This window comes from Thermobia domestica, chromosome 10 (assembly GCF_964235325.1).
Source record: "Thermobia domestica chromosome 10, izTheDome1.hap1.1, whole genome shotgun sequence".
Taxonomy (NCBI): Eukaryota; Metazoa; Arthropoda; class Insecta; order Zygentoma; family Lepismatidae; genus Thermobia; species Thermobia domestica.
The window spans coordinates 252,226,996-252,248,221 of record NC_137463.1 but is presented as its reverse complement, the minus strand read 5'-3'; the positions used below and the strand labels follow the sequence as shown (position 1 = coordinate 252,248,221).

Here is a 21,226-nt window from a genome sequence, read left to right as displayed (position 1 = left end):
TGTCCCGGATAGTAAACTGAAACAATATGAGGACATGAGGTTCAGAGAAACCTCCTTTAAGTCCGGAAATTGTCCAAAGGTACACTGTAAAACATTTCATGGGTAAATTTACAATAAACGGTGGCAATCTGTTTGCCACTCCTCTATGTAAATTAATTTACACCTATAAAGTAAAATTACTAATACGAAATGCTGTAAAATTACATTTTAAGCAATAAAAATACGATATTTTCTTATAAATTTACTGTAAATGTGTAAAAAAGAAACACGGCAAATTTTGTAATTTGATATAAGGAAGTATATATCAACATACGAAATGAATAGTAAATGATTTTACATTGAATCATTGGCAAATTAATTCCAAGAAAATTGTCAGTGTAAACGTGTGGTGAAAGAAGGTAAAGGTGAAAGAAGCAAAATCTCGGGAGGTTGTCATGAACAAAGGGGTTTCAGTGTGAAAGTATTTCCTTCTTCCACCTTCACTTAGAATAACTACGAATAACACTAATTTGTTCTCTTTATACTTACAAGAAGATTGTTTAATAATTTTGTAAATAAAAATTGGTAGAGGGTTTTATCCCCAAACTGTTATTTATTCTACCAACAGACATTACAATATTTTTAATTATGAATCATGTAACATTAAAAAAAGTGCTTGGGCTCTAAGACGAGTGAAGTACAGTAATCCACGACACTCGAGAAATGTAAAGTCTCGTCTCGATTCTCGTCTCGTTTCAGAAACGATAATTTTCAGCTTTCTCGTTTCATCTCGGATCTGGAAATTCGCTTCCCGTCTCGTTTTCGAGACAAGACGAGGAATTCCTCTTCTCGTGGTCAACACATATTATTTCACGGCTTTTTAACGAAGTTGCTGGTCAAGTTTTCGTGAACGAGACTATACACAAATTCAAAAAATGAAATGAAATCTTTAAGTTTTACGTCCCACGGTTATGCCGGTTAGGCTAAAGGAGACGGTGATGATGAAAGATGAGTGAAAAGGTGGGATGAAGACAGTGGGAGGAAACGGGAGAACCCTGAGAAAACCTACGAGCACGGTGTTTGTCCACCACAAAGTCTACACGGCGCGAGCTGGGATGGAACCAGGGACCCCAAGCACCAGAGGTGAACGCTCTACGCAAATTCAAACTTACACGCTTTTCTTTCAGAATTCAGAAAGCTGCTTTTCAAACAATTTTTGCTCTCAAAAAAGTTACCTGAGACAAATTGTTCCTTAAAAGACCAAACAGTTCTTCCAACTTAAACTACCTTTTGTTATATGAGGCGTAACATTTTGGAGAACAATAGATGATAACCTTAACATAAACAAATACTGCCTTCCTTGGTAGTTAAAAGATAGCGCGCGTGTCACTTATGTATATACAATTTTCCTCAGTCTATGCCAGCGGGAAAGATTCAAGAAAACTACAGCAGGTGCAGTGAATTATGAGATCAGCAGTTAACTGATAATTTGGCTTCTTTTATAGGCGAGTTTCGGGTGGTTCATTCCTGCTCGTGATCCGTCGTGGAATCTTTCTGTCTTTTTGTTTATTTTATGTGTTGTCTGCTTAAATTGATGGCTACTATAAACAATAGTAGATGTTTTATAAATATAACATGTGCTCGATAAAATAATGCGCACTGAAAGCTGAAGATCTTTACAATGTACATTGATAAAATGATTGTACTTTCAGAATGAAGAACAATATTTATCAATGTTTAATGATACATAAAGCATTACACAATGTTCCTTAATAATACGCTTATTTAAATCTTGTCTCACATCCTTCGTGGAACTCTCCTGACGCTATAAGTCTCTGCAAATCTATAGATGGAATAAAGGTGAACTTTAGAACATGATTTTGTATATACTGTATATAAATTTCAAGGTAGTATGGGAAAAGTCTAAAAGAACAAGAATTTTTTTTTAAGGAAGGCGAGAGAATAAATTATTGTTGAATACTACTGAAAGGGATATCAAGATTGTGCTCCCCAAAAGTATCACTGATGAATAATTTTTGGGGTTTATAAGCGTGTTGAAAAGTTTTTATTTTATTATTTTAAATGAAAAGTGAGTGGTTGGTGTTTCAGACCAAGTGTCTGTTCTGAACAAACTCATAGGAAGCTATCTTTCTGACAGGATTAGCCCATTAATAGCAGAATATTTATCACTTTCCACTACTTTATCTTACTGATCTTGAACGTTCTACCGTCTTACAACTAAATAATATAATATTCATTATTCTTGTATCTTCTATGATAAGATACTCTTTTTATCTTTGAGATAAGCTGCTATCAGTAGTTTGGTCATCGCGGGAAATTATATTCGTCTTTCAGTTACTTGGTCAAAATATCAATGTACGAATAAAAGGGAATAAGAAATTAGATTACGAAAAGTGTGTAATTTCAATGTAAATGGGTGTTTTCAAGTGATAATAACAACGATCCTTTATTTACTCGATTGGAAATAACGTTTCAGAATATTATTGGGATCACAGTAAGTTTTCTTTTCATTTTGTTGTAAAACTGTGCTTTCATTTTATAGAAATATTTACATTATTAACCTGTGATGAATCAGAATGGCACAAGGCCATTCATTTGACACTTCCGACGGCCATCTTCCAATATGGCGACGAAGGTCATGGAAAAATTAATAGCAACTCTTTGTAATTTCACGCATTTATAGGGATTTCAAAGAAGTTTCTACCAAAATATTACAAATTAGCAGCCAAATTATCAAAGAGTAAGGAACAAATTAGTAAAAAGCTGAAAATAGGTACAGATGTTGGGAATGATGCTCTAAACAACATACTAATAATCCACTGAAATCCCAGGTGACAGTCACCGCCATATTGGAAAATGAGATAAACGTAGTGTCGTTTTATGGAAAATAGATAACACAATATTTTTTAAAGAGAAACAATTTTTTATAAAACGCATACTTTTAGAAAAATTTAGCTCTAAATTCTAAAATTCCGAAAACCACCGTCAAGCTGATTTAAAATTTTATTGGACTTAGGATGTAATTATTAACAAGTTAAAATTTGACATAGATGTTGATAAAGATGATTTAAATGACAAAATAAAATCCCACAACTTCTTCGTTGGTCGTATTGCAAACTGTACAAATGTACGAAGTAATAGAAAGATAATATTTTGTTAAGTGAAATATAAATTCTGGACCGGGCTAAATATTTTAGAAACTGTAAATGCAGTCGATCCGAAGCCAACTGGGATCAATGGTGGTGCAAGGGGAAACATTATGACGTGTTTAAGGTTGTCTTCCGACATCTTTGTGACCCCCATTTTGGAATCAACTTGTTTATTTTAAATAGCAACATGGTCGTGTGACATATTAAACAACATTCTCGTTCAAAGAGAAACCCAATGGTAAGGTTAGTTTTCCAGAACCTACAAGTTGTGAATAGATTTAGGATATGTTATATGTGAAATGCTGTGAAATGTGCTGTGCGAAATTTCGAATTGAAGGATAAAGATAAAGCAAAAAGCAAGCTTTGTAACATCTCGCATTACGTATTATTTAATAACCTGGAAAAGAGAGAGCTAACACACATGAGACAATTACAATCACATAACATGTTCAGCATGCCCAAAGTTCTGTTCTATGCACATCCTTAACCGTGTGACCCTCTGTTTAGCACTCTGCTAAGCATAGTTGGTAATATTTGTTCGCAGACAGTAATAATTCTCCTTTTCATTTAGCGAATGTCAATAATTTTACACTGTAGAAAATAGCTTTAAAGTGCTCCCAAAGATAGAAATCCAACAGACTTAAGTCGGGGACCTTGCTGGCCAGTCAACTGGTCTATGCCAACCTATCCAGAAACAGGGAAAGTGTTCATTGAGACATCGGTTACATTACGACCATAATGCGGTGCCCCATCTTGTTGCCAATATTGATGAAATCACCCTTCCTCTTCCAACAAAGTGGCATAAAGTGTTTTCAAGCATATCCTCCCTACCTTCTGAAAATTGGAAAACTCGCGCACGTGACATAGCATTATCACCATACATCTCTTTTAACATTGCACGACATTCCGTCGGTGTGTGTGTGTGTTTTTTTTTTTTTTTTTAATTTTACCAGAAATTTGATGTTAATGCGCTGCTCAACTTTAATGTTCACCATGATTCCGGCACTACTACAGAACATTGTTCTCTTCATGCAAGCCTGCAAAGAAAAGAAAAGCTTTCAGAATCATGAAACAAACAGTAGCTGCTCATAAAGGTTCAAGATCAACAACACATCATTAGCTACCTCTCCCCCACGATTCTGCGCGACAGGAGGTGGGCAGTGTCGTTACTTAATCACCACACCTCGTGTATATATGTACTGTAATCCAGCACTCCATTCATCAAGATGAAACGGTTACTGAAGTACACAGTTTCAAAGTTTACCATTATGCATTAATGTTACAGCAGTAACACAATATGGATAATGACAAATTACTCAAAATCTTTCCGTATCGTCGAAACTCTTAGGCTACTCATTAATTGCCCATCTGGACAGTCACTTATCATCGGCGAAGCAGAAATTATTGTTTCGCCGAAAAATAGTTGAATAAAGATTATGCTTAGAAAGGAATTCTAACCAGCTAGGTGGTGCAAATTTGCGTGCAGGTTTATTTGATTATGGGACGAAACAAGCCACTTAGGATATAGGATATAAGATTTTTTTCTTCCTTCAGAAACTTCTAAATTAAAAATACTAGCTTTGAATTGATTTTTAACCCTCATTAACGTGTAAACATCATCATTACATTTTAAAGTTATTTTCTGCATTTGTTCAATCAAAACAAATTTTGTGATTGAAAGTTTAGAATTACAATGCAATTGAGAAACAAATGATATGAGAATGCTTCAAAGTTAAATTCACAACTATCTGAATAAAAAAAGCGGACAGAGATGCGATGGAAGCCATAATTGTCTTATCATTCAGCATACTTCCGGCATTTTCTTGGTAAAGGAGATACTTATAATTACCTGTTACGAAACTTGAGCTCACAAGTTTCCGAAAAATGCGCTATACAGCATCACTTGTTACAAATACTCACACAGATAACAAATGTAATCAACCAACTTAGCAAAGTAAGCAAAATGTGTAAAACTTTCTATAGATAATAATAGAGTTACCGGTTCTTAAAAGAGGGCTTGAGTGTTACAGTGGGCGAAAGAGATTTTTATCTGAACTGAAAAATAATAAAATAAAGTAAACAAAACTGGTGTCAAACTATAAGTTTATTATGTATATCTTGTAGTCTCTAAGTTGGTAAACTAAAATCACAACTCAGAGTAGGGGGGAAAATATGTCATTAGAACTGTGCTACAGGTGAAATCAGAAAGCATTCTACAACTATGAATATATTATATGTTAGAAAAAGTATTTTTTAAGTTAGCAAGTTCTACAATCTTATTTATGTGTAACCAAAAAGATATATCCATAGACAAGACATATGGCTCTCAGAACACGAAGGAATCTTTTTTTTTTTTTTTTTTTTTGTTACTATTTTGGGCATGTTTCATTTTTAAGGTCTGTATCTGAAGCTTCCTTGAAGTGTTAAAAAATTTGTGTACATATATTACTAATAACTCTTATAATAATAATAATAATAATAATAATAATAATAATAATAATAATAATAATAATAATAATAATAATAATAATAATAATAATAATAATAATAATAATTTTAAGCACATTGTACAAAATTTGTTTCTTTCTCACAATTTTCCTAATTAAACTTGATTTTTGATTCTCTAAATGCTCCATATAGTAATCGACTTAGTTCATTGTACTGAACAAAGAAACATATTATCGAGCTACTGAAAGATGGCCTCTGACAGATAGCTGCACATGCTGTAAACAAAACGAGAGGGAGGATTTTTCACCAATCACAGCAATATTCTTTCACGCTGTTGCTAGGCAACGAAGGTCATTAACCGCGCTGTTGCCGATAGTTGAGACGACTTGTTAAATGTCTTAAGTTTGTCGCCAGAGCTGCTGTCTGTATTGCTGAGCCTTTGGCAACAGCGCCTTCAATACTCTACGTGTTCTATCTAACTGTCAGAGACAACCTTTCCTTGCCCACGCAGTAGGTTAGTGTAAATCCTTAAGTGTACTTTCTGAGAAAATTTATTAAAATAAACTTTTTTCGTAACTAAAGATTAACTATGCCACACATTAATATGAAACGAATACTGACGTAAGCAGTAACCAGATTTTTTGATCATCCCACGATCACGTTGATAATAGCTGGTTAATGATTTATAACTTAGAATCATGAAAAAAATTGATTTTTGTTTAACTAATAAATTGTGTAAAGATATATCGTCGTTGGCGTTAATGAAACAGTCGTATCTCGAAGATTGAGATTGTATAACTCCGTTACCTTTTATAGTTTTACAATCTGTCCATCTCCTTCTAATCAAATGAATATGTTAGGAATGAGGCATTCGTTGTCTATGATTCTTACAGATTATTGCGGCAATTTGTATATCACGTACAATCAAATTAAGTGGCGGTGTTAACGTCAGAACATAAATTTTGGCGTTACCATACGTCTATTGGTAACTGCAACGATGGTGTATGTAAATCAGGAATCGCTCTAAGCTGAATAAAATTATAAGCTTCAGGGGGAGACTCTCATGAGTAGTTTTCGAGAAAATTGAAGAAAGCGAATTGTTATTAAGTTAGAAACAAAGCTGTTTGAAGATAATATTATGCAATTGATAGTTTCTATCCAGCTGGATTGTTGTGTTTATATATTTATGTACTGTGTTTATTTATTTATGTAAAACAATACTAACAAACAAGTGCGTGGGGTCCCTGGTTTCAACCCTGTCCGCGCTAAGTGGACTGTGTGGTGGACAAACACCATTGCGCGTGAGTTATCTCCGGCTCCCGGTTTCTTCCACTTTATTTATTCCCCCATTGCATTCATTTGTCATCATCACTGTCTCTTTTAGCCTAGTCGGTATAATAGTGGGACGTAAAAGTAAAAGAGTTACTAATAAATAGCATATTACGTCCATTGTTATTTATTACGTACTCATAACAGTGAAACACGTAATCCTAACGGTGACAGATTATCTGTCAGAATATAGAAATTTATCTTTTACGCTGCTGAAGATGCTTAAAAAAATTGTTGAAAGTAATAAATGTATCAATTTGAAACTAGCTAAAGATCGTAAAAAATACGACAATCGATAAACAATGATGAGTGACGTAGGGGAACGTGGGGCATAATGGGGAAGCTAAGATATTTGCCTTTCTAAATTGGTAACCAATATCTCAATTGCAGTAATTTTTCTGCGGTAGACACGTTGGACATTTATTGTGATATTTCTACCAGCAAATCCTTTCAAAAATATTGTTTTGCACCTTTTTGCTTAGCTTATTCCAAAAATGGCTCTTTTCCCCATTATGCCCCCTACGTGGGGCATAATGGAACATTGGATTTCAGTCAACCCCATTATGCCCCTACCCCATACTGCCCCGTACACTATTACATCTATAATATCCAGCTCTAATATAGTCTTATCATAAAACAACAATATATGATTACTATTATACAACACAACTTGAATTTTATGAAATATTTATTAGACTCAATAATCAAATATAACAAAAGATGAGTACTCTTTTTTTTAAAAAAAAAAAATGTTGATAATTACTTCAAAAGGTACATTCTGAATTAGGCCTTATTAAGAAAAAGAAAAAATGTGATAATTGGAAATTGTACTACAAAGTTTATGCAGATTACATCGAATTATTGTCAGTTAAATCTTAATATTTCCTGACATCAAATCAACATAACCAAATTTTGAAAATTCAGCATGAAGAACTTAAACAAAACTGCGCAAATGCAATCCTAGCATTAACAAGAAATGTTTCGAGCTGGATAGTAAACTACACAATCGATACTCTTACGGGGCATAATGGGGTAATGGGGCAATATGGGGTGATTGCAATACCGTTTTGCCCCACCCCGTTTTGCCCCAGATGAGTTGTAGTGTTAAATCAACGAGTATCTCTGTTATAACTTACAATCCGTAAACCTCAAAAACACACAACAAACACAGAAGAAATATTCTTTCAACATATCAATAGTTTAAAAGTGTGTAATAAATAACTTGCCTTACCTTGACCGAAGTAAAATCCCAATCGTTATATGCCATAGCGCGAAAACAAAGAACTGACACACAGCACTGTTCCTTTTCAACTGATAAGAACGCTGCTCAAGCGCAACAGCCCTTCGTCCTTGAGAATCTTGTTTAGGTACTTATAGCTAGATTGCAGTTAATTACAGTTCAAAAAATACCGATACCCCGTTATGCCCCCCTACCTCATTATGCCCCACGTTCCCCTACTCTTAATACCACAACCAGTGTTCGAAGTTAAAGAAAGAAAAAAAGCAGAGGTGGTATGTTTTATTACGATGTTGACTCGACATACCGGCTATCTAAATGTTGAAATGCAGTGAGGGTATGTTGCCAAAAAGATTGCATTTCTATTTACATAATGACTGAAAACCATTGGAGAGCTTCTCTGTAGTTAGAGGGGGTGATATGGAGAGACTTTGATCCCCTCCATCAACTTCCTGAAAAAAAAAATATCCTCTAATATGTTGTGTTATAGAGAATTACGCACGAATAAGCTCAAAAACCGAGGTTTTATATTAACAATTTCCTGCGGGAAAACTCTCGGACCCCTCACTCGTCTGAAGGGTATTCCAAACCTCCGGAAGACCCGCCCCTACAGCAGGCAGTCTCTAAATCCCTCATGCTCAAATCACGACATGTACGTATGTGTATTAAGACAAGAACACACACACACACACACACACATAAAAAAAATAAACAAGTCAGTATGGCACATCTAAATATAAACTACATGAACTTCTTTGAAAACATCTAATTTTAAAAGCAAAAGGAATGAAAAAAATAACAAAAATATCGGTGTTGTTAACTTAGAAATTATTTCTACATAAGAAATAAAATCCTTTTACTTGCAAACTATTTGTCAGTTCCTATGTATAAAAATGGATTTATTAAAAGTATTTAGCAACTACTCTCCAGTGACGATATGTCTTGATCACTGGGAAACCAGAGGCGGTATGCCTTCATCTCGTAAAAACCAGTGGTGGTATGCCATACCACCGCATGCAGTCTCACTTCGACCACTGACCACAGCACAAAATATAAATATGAGAACAGACAAACGGAAATTAATATTCTGTTCTGTCGCGTCTCAGAACTGACGAGACAAGTACGGTGAGAACTGATAAGTGTTCTAGAGAGCCATGAGCTACTATGGAAAAAGAAGTGAAAGATTTTTGCAGAGGAAAGTGGCATGGTGACGATCTGCTGAAGGAATGCAGAGTCATATAGAAAGCCAAACTCTGAGCGGTGTATAACAGTACTTATATTGAGATTCTTATTGCAAAGTTGTAAATATGGTGTCAAGAAAAATATCTTTACGATCATGGAGACTGGTACTTATGAAATTATGACGCAAGTGTTCTACTTGTTGAGCAAGTGGAGGAAAGTTAGTTTTAGCATAAAAGTCAGTATTGTGGTACGGAAGTTTGATCAAAAATGGAAAATAATGTAGTCAGTTATTTTACTGTATCTTAAAATTAAATGCAGTAGTCTACACTGTAAGTGACTGTTGGTATTATTATTGACAGCTCGGATATCAATTATGAATTTGTCATCTGAACTGTAGAGCTTCTTCTGGCTAACCGGTTACCATACGCGCCTTTGGAGTGAAACACCGGGGTTCGATTCACGGCGAGATATAAAGTGGTTCTGATCCCACATTAAGCTGTAGGTCCATGTTTTACATAGCCTCCTTGCTGAAAGGGACAGTAAATTGGAAATTCAAGCCAGTCATCTGAACTGCTAAACCAAAAGCGTTTTTTAAATTTTGTTTTTCAACTACACAAGATTCCTATGCACAGAATGGGACTTCATGTAATCGCATTATTTTTTTATTAGTTCGTGTATTATGATAACAAGTATACATATATTTTGAATGTTAGCTGATGTACTCTTTAAAATTATCGGCTTCAGAAAATTAAGATAATCTACACAAGGAAGTTTATGTATATTTACTTGACAAGAAACTATTAAATTTCTTCCCCTAGAACCTAGAATATTTCACCCCTAGCAGAAACTGTAGATGAAATTAAGTTTGATCACTGTGTTATTGGTTTCAGCATGGCATGCGAAGAAAGCAGCCATGTACAGGTTGACTTCAAATCAGACAGGAAAACTTCGAAAGGTGATTCAACTTGCAAAAATTAAATTAAAATTTTCTTTGACATTTTCTCCTCATAGGCTTTGTTTCTGGGTAATAGTCCTCTGGAAAGCTTTTCAAACATTTGTGACAACTTGTACCTTTAAAACTAGAAGAGATACAAGCACATGAGAATACAATATTGAAAATTCAGTGTTTTAGAAAGTAATAACAATACCTTCACTCAGTGGTAGAGTTCTCACCTCTGACACATAGGCTTTGTGGTTCGATATCAGTTCCTGCCAAATGGGCTTTGTGGTGGACAAACATCGTGAGTTTTGTAAGGATTTTCGGGTTTCCTCTCACCTTCGTCATTTCACTATTATTATCCATATCATCAAAATCTACGTATATTTGTTGCCTACGCATATTTGTACTTTGGTAGAGGCTTACATTTCCAAAGGCACAAGTTTTAATAATCGCAATGTTGTGTAACATTGTGATGCATAGTGTCCACTAATACGAATTCCAGAATCATATATAATTCAAATATTATTCACTCTATAGAACCATTCATCAAATTGTGGAAAAGAAATACGACTAGAAAAGAAATCAGTTTCCCTTCAATTCGGTATCTCAATTATTTATTCATTTAAGAAAACCCTATGACTCGGTAGAAGAGAAATGTTGTGCAGCATTCTTAACGAATTTGGTAATCCGAAGAACCTAGTTCGACTAATGTAGACATGTTTCAGTTAAAGCAAAAATTAAGTCTGATTAAGGAAATATTTGAGCACAAACATCAGTGTCGAGAATGACTAGAAATTAAATGACGCATTGTCGCCATTAACATTAAATTTCGTTTTGTAAAACACTTCAAGGAAAATTAAAGATAACAACTAGGATTTAGAGTTAAGTGTTATTTATCAAGCTATTGCTTATGCTGATATGAGAACAATAAAAAGTGCTTGTGTTTCATGAATATGGGTTTAGATTAAAAGTAGATGTGGAGACAATTAAATTAATGAAAATTCATCGTGATGTAATACTTTAAAACATGGATATCTTAAAATATCAAGTAACGCTTTCGACAAAATGAAAATTTTCGATTTTCTAGCATAAAGAGTAACAGAACAAAACTATATTCACAGAGAAATTAAATGTTGAATAAAAGCAGAGAATTCATGTTATTATTCAATCCGGACATTTTTTTGTCTTCACGAATCTTGTCAAAGAATTTGAAGCTTAAAACATGTAAAGCGATAATTATGTGTGATGTGTTGTTATAAATACACGATTTATATCGAGAAAGTACAGCCATGAATTTTCTCGAAAGATTGTCCACACTCATTTTGAGAAACCAAGGCAAGAAACAATAACTTTATTTTACCTTGATTTCTACTGATGCATTTTAACAACTCTACGAAAATGCAGCGGTTGGCCCCTTTTTAGTATAATATAAATCTTTGATAACAGAACTAATGTGTTTCTAATTAAGGAAATCAGCGTCTCACAGCAGCTAAACTCTTACAAGGAAAAGGCAGACTTTGGTAAATGAACTTCGCGGTCATTTTTTGCGTTGTGGTAGTGCACATTTAAAAAGTTAGTATTACAAATTGGGAGTGCGCAATGGCCAAAAATAACGGAGAAAAACCGTCTTAAAGTTTTCTACTCGCCGCATATATCATACGACGCGCAAATTTACCAAGTAACGGCGCGGCACAGTGAGAAGAATCTGCAAGTCAATTGCAAAGAGTCCCGGGTTCGATTCCCGTTCGAGTCAAACTTTTGTTTTGTTTTTTTGCTTCTACCAATAAAGTAGCCATTTGTAACTAGAAACAAAATTTAATCTATTCTGTATATATTATTGCTACCGCAGTCGTTGTGTAAAAATGTTTATGACGCTTCTTGTCTACATGTGTTGACAGTGTGTGAATTACAAGGGGAATGAGAGGGAAATCTCCTTTAGTTATAGTAACATCCAGTATTAGCAAAGAGGATTTCCCCCGAAACTCTTTTGTAATTCGCACACTGTCAACAGATGTAGACACGAAGCGTCAATAACATTTATTACACAACGACTGTCGTAACCATAATATAATTCGTGGTATCAGTATATTTACTGAATAGATTATTTTTTCTAGTTTATTATTTCTAGTATGGAACATTGAAAGATTTTACAAGTGATTGAAAATTTCTATTGTTTTAATTTATTATAAACATATGGTGAATTAATATTTTATTTATAGATACCAATGACTTCTTTATTGGTTGAAGAAAAAACAAAACAAGATTCGACTCGAACGGGAATCGAACACAGGACCCTTTGCATACGAGTCGCAGATTCTTCTCACTCTGATACGCCGTCGCTTGACGAATTTGCCATTCGTATGATATATGCGGCGAGTAGAAAACTTTAAGGCGGGTTTTCTCCGTTTTTTGGTCATTGCGTGCTCCCAGTTTCTAATATTAACTCTTTAAATTTGCATTAAAATCTCGCAAAAAATGGTCCCAAAATTCACTTAGCAAAGTCTGCCCTCTCCTTGTTAGTACGGCTCTAATGAAACGTGAAAACGTCTCGTGACAGGACTGATCATATTTTGTCATCCTGGTATGGAAATAGCAAACACAGGGACTAGATCAAATATAACCTATTTATTTTAAACTTATATAAGCTTTTCATAAATATAGAAAATCTCCCTCACTATTCAAGTAGTCCGACATAGGTATCCGTAAGTTTAGATCGATTTCCATTATTATTATTATCAAATTGTCCTTAGTATTTGTTTTTAATTAGTAAATGTCAAAAGGTTCATAACAAGTAACCATATTCCTTTTTCCTTATTCTAGTTTTGACTAAGGATGCATGTGCTGGCTGTTACGGCTCTTTTGTCATTAACACTAATAGAAAATCGTAAGTTTTTAGTTACTAAGAATTAATTTATTACTTAAACTAATCGATTGCATATGTTTATATTTATAATGTATTTACTTGACTCTGTTGTAGCTTCAGTTTCAAGGTAGTAAACTTGGGGGAAAGGGACTTGAATCTTCAGTTTGACCATGTATCTGGATGCGAAATAATTAATCAGTTGTTTAGAATAAATCTGACCTCCTCACAATCATGGGATATTTTTCCGATTTCTTACAAAAACAGTAACTTTACAATTCCGGTATTGTTCTTTGTATGTAAATAATTCTAGCTTCAAATCATATTATACATATTTAAAAGCAATGACTTTAATTCTGTAGTGTATCTTTTAAATCATAGTCTTGTATCTAACTAATTTTTATTGTTATGAATAGTTACATATGATGGTAATAAGTATAACACAGTAGTGTGGTTGTAAGTATAATAAGATTGGGTTACTAAAAACAATAAAGAATAGTATTAATTAAAAGAATAATATTTGCAACTTTCTACAAATACCAAGATACTTGTCTAACAACTGAAAGATTTATAAATGCTCCTTTAATGCTTTTCTGTGATATTATACCCTCTGAACACTAGGGAGTGTTTAACCGTAAAAATGAATGTACCGTAATGCTCTACAGTCATTAAATACATTTTTCTGACAATTATATGTCATTTATGGACTACAAAATTTGCCATAGGGTAATGAGAGACCTATTTAATATATAAAAAAATAAGTTTGTTTGTCTGTCTGTATGTCTATGTGTGTATGTGTGAATGTGTGTGTGTGTGTGTGTGTGTGTGTGTCTGCGCGCTGCCTGGGGACCAGACGAGTGGGCCGAGAGTTACCAAATTTTGGTCACGGGTACCTTGGTTCAAGCCCCAGACCAAGAAGAAACGTTTCTTTTCTTTCTCCAAATTCGAACCAGGGGGTCTCATGGGGCGTTTACCGGGATATGTAAAAGTAGTAGAAAATAACCGATATTTTTTTCTTTCGTTGTTCAGTTTGTTTATATAGATATTTTATGTGAGCCATGCGAAAAATAGGTATTTCAGCTAGTTAGGCATGCGAATCTTCTCATCAAGGAAAAAGGGGGAAATCACTGAATGGCAATACTCGTGAATAACATTGTCTCTGAGACTGTCTTCAGAACTTAGTATTACTGGCCAAGTACGCATAAGGAAGGTCTTCTTTATTATTGCCCATGATTTACACACTTACTTCCCACCTTCTCTTCATATTGCATTTCGTTTACCAATAGTATTTACCTAGGTATTATTTGCTCAAGTATTTTCCTTATCAGTTCCTCTCAGTTTAAATAAAATTCCAAATATTTTCTCATTTTAATCTTCACTTTCTACTTGTTCAAACATCCAATTTTCTTCGTTTTTCCATATTTGCATTTAAAACTGATCCAATATGACTTCCCGCTTTAGAAACGTATAGTACACCTTACAAAGCACTTAGTGAGTGTTATAAGTAATATCGTCAAATGAGAACCAGAGGAAAGTAACTCCAAAAATTGGATTTTCGTTTCTCTTTATTTATCTACATAATTTTGAAAGACTCACTTGCTGACAAACGACGTAACTTTATCTCTTCTCCTTGCCATTAAAAGGCAGTAACGTAGACTATCTCTAATTTACGAATTGATCTTAGAGACAGGGAAGTGTTACATCCAATACGTTTTCCGTCCCAAAAGAGGTCATTCAATTTCAGGACCAAAGAGACTTATTGGCTCTTACGTTTCTCTGTGTCGAAAACTCAGATGAATTTTTAAAACCACGCTACAGTGATTAAGATTGCCTTAAGTTGGGCTATGTAATTTTTATACTAAAATCACAATGGTGTTTCGTTATTTCAAAATTAAATAAATAAAATATTAAATTCTTACATAAGCAAAATAAAATGCCGATTTACAAGACTTTTCAGCCTGCTCTACGTTTTACTCCCTAGCAAACTGTGCAATTTACATTTTGTGATTAAAATAGTAGTCCGCAACAATGGAAGTTGTTTTTGATAGTCTTTTGTCGATGACGTTTGATTCCCTAGCAGTTGTTTCAGTTCATGCGAAAGAATACCCAAAAAGAAAGTAGCTAATGAATCGTGGCTGTTGACTGGCACTTCGCCCCGCACATGTCGTTTATGAATTGCAACATGACTTCGTTGGCAAGGAGATTTCTCCAGTTGATCAAACTGAATAACACCAAAGAAACAGGAGAAGAAAACACTGAGTCAGGTAGAGAAAACCTTCAAGATCTTTTGAGTTGTGTTTACGTCATACTTTTGTGCCTGTTGCTGACCCCTAATCGTTACTATGAACATCAGAATTAGATAACGCCAAGAAAACGGGTGGAAGAAAACACTAAATCTAATAGTATAGTAAACAAAGATCTTTTAAGTTCATGTTCAAGTGATGATTATATGGCTAGTGCTGGCCTGGAATCTTTATCATCATCAGATGATGACAACCCTAGACGCAAGAGGAAAAGAAGAGCAACTAATTCAAAACAAGTTGAAAAGGAGGCAATATTACGAGGAACAGGTAAGAGAGATTACAAAACTAGGTTAACCATAATTTCATTTGTTTGATGCTGTTGTCATTGACGTACGCAGGAGCTCCCTTCTTTGAAATTTTTTAAATATACCGGTACCACAATTTTAGGCAAAATTTTCGACACGTGTAAAATTTACACTCATTCTGAATCTGAACGTCCGCTAAAGCTCTGACCCCTCTCAAAATCAATTTTTGAGGACATGTCTGACTGATGTCATTTAAAGAGATGTTAGACAAGAACAGAGTTTTAGTTGGAGAATGTTATTTGCTAGAATTTGACATGGAAGCGGTTAGACACTGCCCATGATTTTCTACAAGCGAATACTAGCTGTGTATAATCTAACTTTGTATAACGTTGCTACAAGGAAAGTAACTAATTATGTGTGGCATAGAGGTGTTGCTAAAAGAGAATCGACTGAAGTAGCATAGTGTGCTTTTCAAGAACTTAGTAGAATTGCCGTCCCATTTTTCTACTCTCTGATACATGTGGAAAACAGAATCGTAATGTTAACATGTGCAACATGAACTCACATGCGGTCCAAACACTGAACATTAAATCAATGCTATTTTGAGCTGTGACATTCGTTAATGGACCGCAATTCAGTTCGTGCTAATATTGAGAGGTCTGCGAGGAACGTTAATATTTATGATCTCTGAGGATGGTTTACTGTACTCATGACAGCATCAAAGAAAATACTATACGAGTTTGTTACAATTGGCCAGAAGGACGTTTATGAGTTTGGCACAGTACAAAAATAAACTTTAAAGAAGAAGCAAACTGACAATGAGAGAAATCAAGTACTGTGGCTGAAGATTGTATACTCCAATGCCGCAAATGTGATACTAACAATATTTTCTTCAAATATTGTTACGAACAGGATTTTAAATGCCTGCAAGCCTCAAGAAGATCCCGAAATGAGAAACTGTTTCAGTTCAGAACAAATATAGTGATATGATTCTACTTCAAGAAGAGAAGCTGAAAGATTTGTTGGATTTATGTCCTTCAGGATTGATTAACAAGCAGTATCCTGCCTTCTATAAGAGCTTGCAAAGTACAGCGTGGGCATTGGTGTAATAATGATGTTGATGACGATAGTGATTGAATGTTTAGTGTTTAATGGTTATATTTTAGTGTTTAAATCTCAATGTTCTTGGTATGTTGTTCGAGATTGATTGAAGAACAGCATCACACCTTCTATAAGAATTTGCAAAGTACAGCGCGTGTATCGCTGTTATAATAATAATGATGGTGATAGTGATCAAATGTTATTATAGTGTTTAATGGTAGTATTTTAACATTTAGATATCAATGTTTAGTGTTTCTAGTTAGAGCTCGTAATAAGAAAACTGAAGGCTCTTATAATTTCCTAAGCGTATGTTCACAAGAACAATTCTTTTAAAACAATTTGCTCAGAGTCGCAGGAACGTATCTCAATTCCAAACTGTGTAGCACAAAACTGAATTCCTATTTTGGAAACCTATTCTGTAATTTGAGTAATATTGAAACCCATTTTGTAATACCTTGATTACTATTCAATAATACATTTACTATGTTACTATTTGTTATTTTTTTAAAAAAAGCAACCTATTTTCCTCTCTCCTATAAACTTACGAAAGTGGAGTTACGTTTCTCTGTTTCTCATGCGACAATAATTTCTCTGTATCTCATGTAATACGATTTACGTCTTTCTATATGTTTACACATTTGCCATTCCTGTCAGTCTCTTTATTTTTCCGTTTACGTCATATATCCCTAGTAAAAGTGTCTAAATAACTGATAGGGAAATAACTAATATCTAAATAACTAAATGATGCAGATAAAAACCTTTACTCATCATAATATCGTGGTATTTCTCTCACCAAATAACACCCTTTCGGGTACACCGAACGTTTCTTAGCAGAGATGAACTTTCCCGATGACCAGGTAGTGCAACGTAAGGCCAAAGATTTTCGGTGTCTCAGAGTCAAAGGCTTATTTAGTAACGAGATCCAGTCATTGGCTGAGCGAATACGTAGTTTTGTATTTGCAGAGGAAGACTACTTGAAGTAACCAAGTATCGTTGTTTTCTGTCCTTTCCGTTCTATAAGGTACCTCTTTTACGTGTTACCTTTAAGCAGAAGGCGGTGCCTATTGAAAGATAGAGGTAGGCAGGACCAGGAAAGAACAAGCTCCCTAGGCTCCCGGAATTGAGTTGGACCCTGCCGACCAGTGGTCAAACCGTGCTATTTGCTAGAATATGTAAGCTTAACCTAAGATTCTGGATAACAGTGATCATATGAAAAAGGTTATCTTGCCTTATAACGCTTGGGGATTATGCCTTCAGAACATGGGTGGCCTTGATTCGCTAGAAATGCCGCCTTTGCTACTAGGTAAGTGATAGGCACTCGTGAGTTCGTTCTGGTCTCTCAGTGGGCGTATCCTACTCCTTTAGGGAATAAGGGTCACATCGCTAATCGCGATTACAGGTCGACGGACACTGAAAATGAAAATGCTCACTGTGGGCAAGGAAGGTTATCTAATTTCCGTCGAATAGCCGCAGCACGGCATAACTGGTGGAAAAAGCGTGGCAGTATACCACTTCTATCTAATGTCACAGATCAGGTTCGTATTTTATTTGCACCATTTGTATACTTATGAAGGTAGGGTAAATGTGCCAGTCCTCGACCACCTAACTCATTTTCTTATCGTCCTTAATCGTTTTTCACTCAATGGAACAACTTAGGAGGATGCAAGTAGCTCACGTGTGTTCCTAAAACTATATTTTATCTATACTTTATCCAAAACTGAGATAACTTATATCATTTATGTAATATTAGTCGAGAAACACCAGTAACTGATTTCTTTTAGTGTTCGACCATTTTTCGTTAATGTTCGACCGCCTACCGTTTAGTCATCGACCACTACTCAGTTAATGTGCTTTTAATTGAAGTATGAAGGTTAAAGCATAACTTTACCAAACTAATAACATCTGTAGATGTTACATAATTAGTTTTTCAGTATCAGTTCGCAGTTTCGCACAATAGTCGCTGAGATTAAGTAATTTTGTGATAGTTTTGTCAAGAAAGAGACCACCAAATTCATTTAAGGTTCAGTGGAATGCAGCACCAAACATGCTTCGTCTTCTGTGGGTTGAACGGGTATAAACCCGATCTTCTAAATTCGTTTTTAATTACTAATTGTGTTGCTACCTTGTATATCACTGTTTTAATTAGTGGTGCAGAAATAACACTAACATTTTACTCAGTTTCCATGTAGAACTCTCGAAAACGATTTGAATACTGATACGTCGCAGGGTTGAAGAATATGCGTACTGTTTGGTGGAAGGCAGTAGAGTACTATAGCATGGCTGGAACAAAATTCGCTGACTTCCATTGCCAAGTGAGTCTTGTGGCCGTCGATTAGCAGAAGGACTGGTATCCTAATAGAGGGATCATTCACCCATTTTAGGAAGCCGTTTGCTATCCATTTATAGTTTTTCACTTGGCATCCAGCCGCTATCTGACCTGACCTGCCTATGAAAATCTCTGAAGAAACTGCACTGATGACGTCCTTTGGAAGATGTCTTACATACAGATATACGACCATCGGGGATACAATTTCTCCTGCTGCGGAAAAAGTGCAAAGCAGTGCAGTTTCTTTCTCGTTGCCCTTCACCTCGTACATATTTTTCCACACTTTGGACCCCAACGCCTTTCCTCATTTGTGACACAGTTAAAAGCTGGATTCATCAGCATTAAATATTCGCTCAGAATCATTTAGAATATCAGATTGTCCCGTTTGTTTCAAGTATTTCTCAAGGTCCTAAAACCACAAGCGAATGTTTCCCTCGGTTACAGCATATCGCGCCTTGTTCAAAGTTTAGGGACTCGATTTGTGGGTGTCTCCTCAAGTAAGTGTAGTACCGGGTTTCACCAGCTCGATTGTCTTTGAACGGCGTTTTGCGTTTTTCTGAATAGACAATTTTTAACACTATTCAGAAGATCGTATTTCTTCTGTAGAAAGCCCTTTTGCTTATATTAAGGAGCCAGTTTGCTAATCCCTCTTCTTCTTTCTGTGTTAGGTATGGTTCTGGATCTATTTTTCGCTTTTTGGGACTGTGACCATGAAATTTATCCATCAGCGTTACCCGAGGATTTTATTTTTCGACAAGCCTCCAGAGCTTTTTGTAGATCCTCGTTTGAATAAGCTGGCAGTTTAAGCTTAGGCCTACTCACTCATTATCTCTGAAAGAAACAAAACTTCTTAAGGACATGCAAGGAAAACAAATGTATTCCAGACGTAAGCTGATAGCAGGTATTCTGCTAATAATATTTGAATGCGTTCCATGACGAAGCGAGAATAGTGTAGTTCAGTATTAAACGAATTTGACCAAATATAATAAATTTATTATTCAAATTAAATGTCATACCCTAACGTTAATTTTCCATGAAAATGTTGGGAAACTACATGAATATTCAGTTACTTGAATTTGAATTTATTTTATGGCCTTTAGGCATCTACGGTTCCGACCGGGATAGGTTGGGGGGGAGAGGATGTTGGAAGTTAGACGGCCAGGGCCTATTTTGATGATACCATCCCAGCATTTGCCTTGTGTGACTGAGGAAAAACTCGAAAGAACTCAAGTCAAGATGGTCGACCGCTGGCATCGAACCGAGGACCTTCCGAATGCTAAGCCAACGCTTTACTATTTTTTTCAAAGTTCGTCTCAGCCGAGACATTAAGCCTGAATGCTCCTCGAGCCAATTTGAGGTAATCCAATCCTGAGAATGACACGAACACAGAAATATCGAGGACAATTAAAAATACCCTTGCTCTTGAGAGGGATTCGAATTCTCAGTGGATTGCCTCTTCACCATTACCACTGAGCCACGGCCATTCGGTGAATATTCATGTATTAACGGTAAGACTCAGCAAATGATTATACAAATGTAAATTGATCACTGAATTAGTGTTTGAATCAAGACATTCTGCGAGAAAATACAAACGCAAAGCATGGTCGGACACTGAGAATGAAACAGCTAATCTTTGACCAGTACAAATGTATTACGAAAAGTAGTGGTCGAACACTAGTAAATGTTTTCGTATTCCATTATAACTTCAGAATTGGTAACTAGGTACTCATTTCATGCAGATGAATCGAAAGTTAGTCGTTATTGATATTTCTTCAATTTTTCAGTGCTCGACCACCCTGTGGTCGAACACTAGTTAACAAAGAATATTTCATAAGTCATTGTCCGACCACTACATTTTATTGATTTATTCTTCATACCTGACAGTTATCACTAAAATTTAATTACTAAAATGTGCTCTACAGTTCCATGTAACAGAATAATATGTGCATTTCTTACCTGGTGAGAAAAAACTATGGAAAAGCACGAAAAACAGGGCGCTGTCGTTCCCATTTGCAACAGATTAAAGTTGTCGAAAACTCAGTGCTTCTTCCGTAGGCATACATTTGATTGGCTATTACCGAATGCATGTGCAACCTATTTTGACAG

At 35.3% G+C, this 21,226-nt stretch overlaps 1 protein-coding gene across 1 annotated transcript in view; it reads left to right on the top strand.

The window, feature by feature from the left end:
* The first annotated feature begins 2,351 nt into the window (after window positions 1–2,351).
* LOC145662202 (uncharacterized) overlaps window positions 2,352–21,226 on the top strand; it is a 31,661-nt gene continuing 12,786 nt past the window's right edge. The window contains exons 1-2 of the mRNA XM_081727535.1: window positions 2,352–2,494; window positions 13,106–13,169. Coding sequence (XP_081583661.1) covers window positions 13,118–13,169 — 52 coding nt within the window. The 5' untranslated portion in view covers window positions 2,352–2,494; window positions 13,106–13,117. The remainder of the gene's footprint in view (window positions 2,495–13,105; window positions 13,170–21,226) is intronic.